This window comes from Anabas testudineus, chromosome 23 (assembly GCF_900324465.2).
Source record: "Anabas testudineus chromosome 23, fAnaTes1.2, whole genome shotgun sequence".
Lineage (NCBI taxonomy): Eukaryota > Metazoa > Chordata > Actinopteri > Anabantiformes > Anabantidae > Anabas > Anabas testudineus.
Genome location: NC_046631.1, coordinates 3,893,919 through 3,897,708, shown reverse-complemented (window position 1 = coordinate 3,897,708; position 3,790 = coordinate 3,893,919). Strand labels below are relative to the sequence as shown.

At 39.8% G+C, this 3,790-nt stretch overlaps 1 protein-coding gene across 1 annotated transcript; it reads right to left on the bottom strand.

The window, feature by feature from the left end:
- Positions 1-64: 64 nt before the first annotated feature.
- On the bottom strand, positions 65-3,667 carry arl1 (ADP-ribosylation factor-like 1). The gene is made up of 6 exons (XM_026361987.1): positions 3,552-3,667; positions 2,889-3,026; positions 2,593-2,674; positions 2,128-2,239; positions 1,519-1,697; positions 65-1,326 (listed from the first exon to the last, which is right to left on the bottom strand). Exons 1-6 carry the CDS (start codon positions 3,553-3,555, stop codon positions 1,296-1,298), a joined length of 546 nt encoding a protein of 181 aa, XP_026217772.1. The 5' UTR covers positions 3,556-3,667; the 3' UTR covers positions 65-1,295.
- Between the last annotated feature and the right edge of the window lie 123 nt (positions 3,668-3,790).

Genomic DNA, 3,790 nt, shown 5'->3' with positions numbered 1-3,790 from the left:
CAGCTAACTTCCTGTGGTAATTCAGCTGCATTACAATTTCAAAATGAGACCCTGAAGACATCAATACAATTACCGATAGCATCTTTACTGAGATTCATTTTCACTGTACAAGCAGATATAAATATGCCAGCAAAGAACTTTGAGCATACAGTTAGTGTTCAGTAACTAAAAGACTAATATGCCAAAGCTGCACTCAAAGATTTCAATAGGAAAAGGATTTAACCCATAAAGTGTTTTAAAAATCTAGAATAGACACAAATCAACTGGAGAAAAAAAACACAATGACACTGCATCTGCCTGATATAATACAAAACAATAAAGGCTGTAGTAACACTTGGCCAGGGTGTAAGTGTAGAGAAATGAAAAGTTCAAAGCTAAATTCTTTTCACTGATGCTTCCAAAAGTAAATCACAGCACTTCATACAAGTCAGCAGATTGTTTTCAAAGATATGTTACCTAAAGCTGGATTTCAATGCTGCAGAACTGGTCTAGCACACTATAAGCACATTATAAGAACTCTCTAATAACTTGGCAATCAAGTGGCTGCTTCTCAGTGACGTCGTCACTGTCTCTGGTTGCTCAGGTCATGAGCAGCACTAACGTTTGTACTGCTGAACAGCTGAGGATATTTGTGCCTTCACTGTAAAACGCTGCCTCCCAGTGGATCTTCTTGGCGTCTTTTTTGCTGACAGCCCATCAAATACTAAACTGGCTAAGCTTAGTTAAAATACACTAATCATTTAAACACTGGGAGATGATACTACCTGACGCGGAGTCCAGTGAAGATGCCTAATTGCAGAAACGCTGGAGTGCCATATTTATTCTTGCCTCTTAACCCATGGTAACTAACTGTTTACATGTTTATAAATGGATGCATTAAATTAGCAACCTTTAACATGTTTGTTCACAGGCAAATAGGTATTGTTTGAACATCAACTGATACATAGATGCATTTTCAAACCATACAAAAATATAGATACCCTTAGGTGGACCGTTATCTATCAATCAGTGCTGAAACCTTCACTAGTCTTTGCTTGCATGTATGTGCGTGCATGTGTGTGTGTGTGTGTGTGTGTGCGCATGTGCCCAGTCCAGACATTACTGCAGCCTTCGCTTCTCAATCCCAGGCTTGAAAGGCATTGGGAAGGTTTGGCCAAGGCTTTCAGGTGGGTACGAGTTGTGGGACAGGTGCAATCACTGGTCCAAAGGAAGGTGGGACGTGGGGATGGGTCAGTCACAAGGTTTCATACAGAAGGGTCAAAGGTCAGGAATATATACAGAATGAGTGGGTGTCTTTACTGTCGACTCTTGAGGGAATCCACCAGCCTGTGGGTCAGACAAAGAGCACAAATAATTCAGTCTCAGTAAACATAAAGAATTGATGTTGTACAATATGTGATAAATCCACATCCCGCTTCCCCCTCTGTATGAAGTAAGGTTAATATATTACTACATGAAATATCTAATTCCTACCTCATGTCTATCACCAAATAATTCACTTAGAATGGTAAAACCTACCATTCCATTGCTTCGTCCAGGCCCGTGCCTTTGGTGGCTGAGGTCTTGAAGATCTGCCATTTTCTGTCTTTGAGTGCAGGGAGGCCCAGAGAGTTCGCCACCTCTGTGGGCGTCATTGCCTGATCCATGTCCTGTTTGTTTGCGAATACCACAAGGATCGCCTTCTTCAGCTCTTCTTCCTGGATAAAACACAAGGTTGCAAAATATTAAAGCCAGAGATTTGCCAAGTGGCAGTTTCCAACAGGTGTCATGGAAAAAAAACATAGCTGGAATAATGTACATTACCAATCCAATTTAAGCAACCTAGTTTAGGTTCTAACATTTGACTTACTGAACCTTAAATAATTTATTTGGATATTGTCAGGTTACGTAATCGTGAATAAAGGAAATAAGTTAAATTTCAAAATTAAATATTCATAAATAGATATATTTCACAAATGGTGCTAATATTCATTGAATTAATTTAATGTTGTCTCATACAAATACAAAAAATAAAATGGACACGTTTTATTTTAAATATGTCAGCTATATGGTTCAAGCTTGTATTTATACCATATCTTCTCATAAGCGAGTAGGATCAAGGTTGTATCTCAGAATTAGCCAACTAACCTCCAACATGGCCACCAGCTCAGACTTTGAGATGCCCATCCTGTCGCGGTCACTGCTGTCAACAACATAGATGACTGCATCTGTGTTTGAGTAGTAACACCGCCAGTAGGGCCTGTGAAAGAGGAACAGAAGGTTTAGAGGAAGAGAAACCAGAAAGGGGGCTTAGATGTATGGGTGAAAACCATTGACTGCAAAAAGGAAAATGTGGTTAGTCAGTATGAAGGCATAAGCATTTAAACAGTAGAGGAGTTAAAAGGTTTAAAAAGAGAGATTGCAGGAATAAAAATACAAGTCTCTCCACCATTTAGTGAATGGTGGAGAGATACAGGTACATTTATATTTATTTAATATAAAAAAACATATATTTTGTTGCTTGAAAGGCATTGGGAAGGCATTTAGACACAATCTAAATGCTTGTTCCAGACACATTCAGCAGCACAGATCCCTTCTGCCACTTCCACCAACCTGATACTTGTCTGTCCTCCAAGATCCCACACCTGGAACTTCAGGTTCTTATACGTGACTGTCTCAACGTTGAAGCCGATTGCTGCGGAGAGAAACAGGTACAGTGAGACATACAGTATCCATAAGGGAAGCGACACCTTTCTGAATGACTAAGATGCAAATATTCTGCATCTGTACGCTCACGTGGAAAAACAAAATGTACTGCTAAAGGTAACAGGATTTGCTTTGAGACTTAATGGTGGACAGCATATGCAAGGATTTAACATGAGACTAGTTTGTGAAGTGAAAATACATACTGGGGATTGTGGTGACCACCTCTCCAACCTGCAGCCGGTACAAAATGGTTGTTTTTCCTGCACCGTCCAGCCCCAGGATCAAAATCCTCATCTCCCTAGTGCCAAACAGGCCTGAGAAGAGACTAGAAAAGAAACCACCTGGGGACAGACAAACAGGAAATGTTAGTACACTGAAGCAGATCGCTAGAAAGACAGAGAAATAACGAGCTGATAAACACTCAGAGCTGTAGAGAAGATGGAACTAGTTATATCCCTGTTCCTGCTTTGCTCCTGTGGCCACATTATAATTCAGGTGGTTGAGCAAGTTAGCCGAGGTTAGCATAGCTACAGTAACCACAGCATGATGGAAATAACTGAACCCTTGGTTTCAGTACCAGATAGATACTAGTAGATATTATAACACGACCAGCATAGTATGGAAGGGGAACGTTTAAGGAACTATCCACAGTAAAACACTATCGATGTAAAAAACGCAAGATATGCATTGTAAATAGCTAACGACAGCTAGCTAGCTAGCTAGCTGGCAACAGTGCGTTACAAAACGCAGATACAAAACAGACACATACCGAAACCTAATTCATCAGATATGTAAGTTGTATGTAACTATGTGTACATATTATATATATACATATATAAATATATATAGAAAGGCTAGTTACTCACCCATTTCGCTCCTCTCCTATTACCAGAAATCCAGAGGCAGGTTTGCTGAACACAGACCTTCTTCCGTGTGGTTGACGTGTCCCTGAACGTGTCACACACTATCGCTTGGATTTAGTTTCGCAATATTCGACACATTCAAATGTTATAATCAACTAAAATCCACTCATCGCACACATTCAAAATATGCACTAATTAAAAACGTCATACAGTAAGAGTTGTTGACATTGTGTGCGTTTATA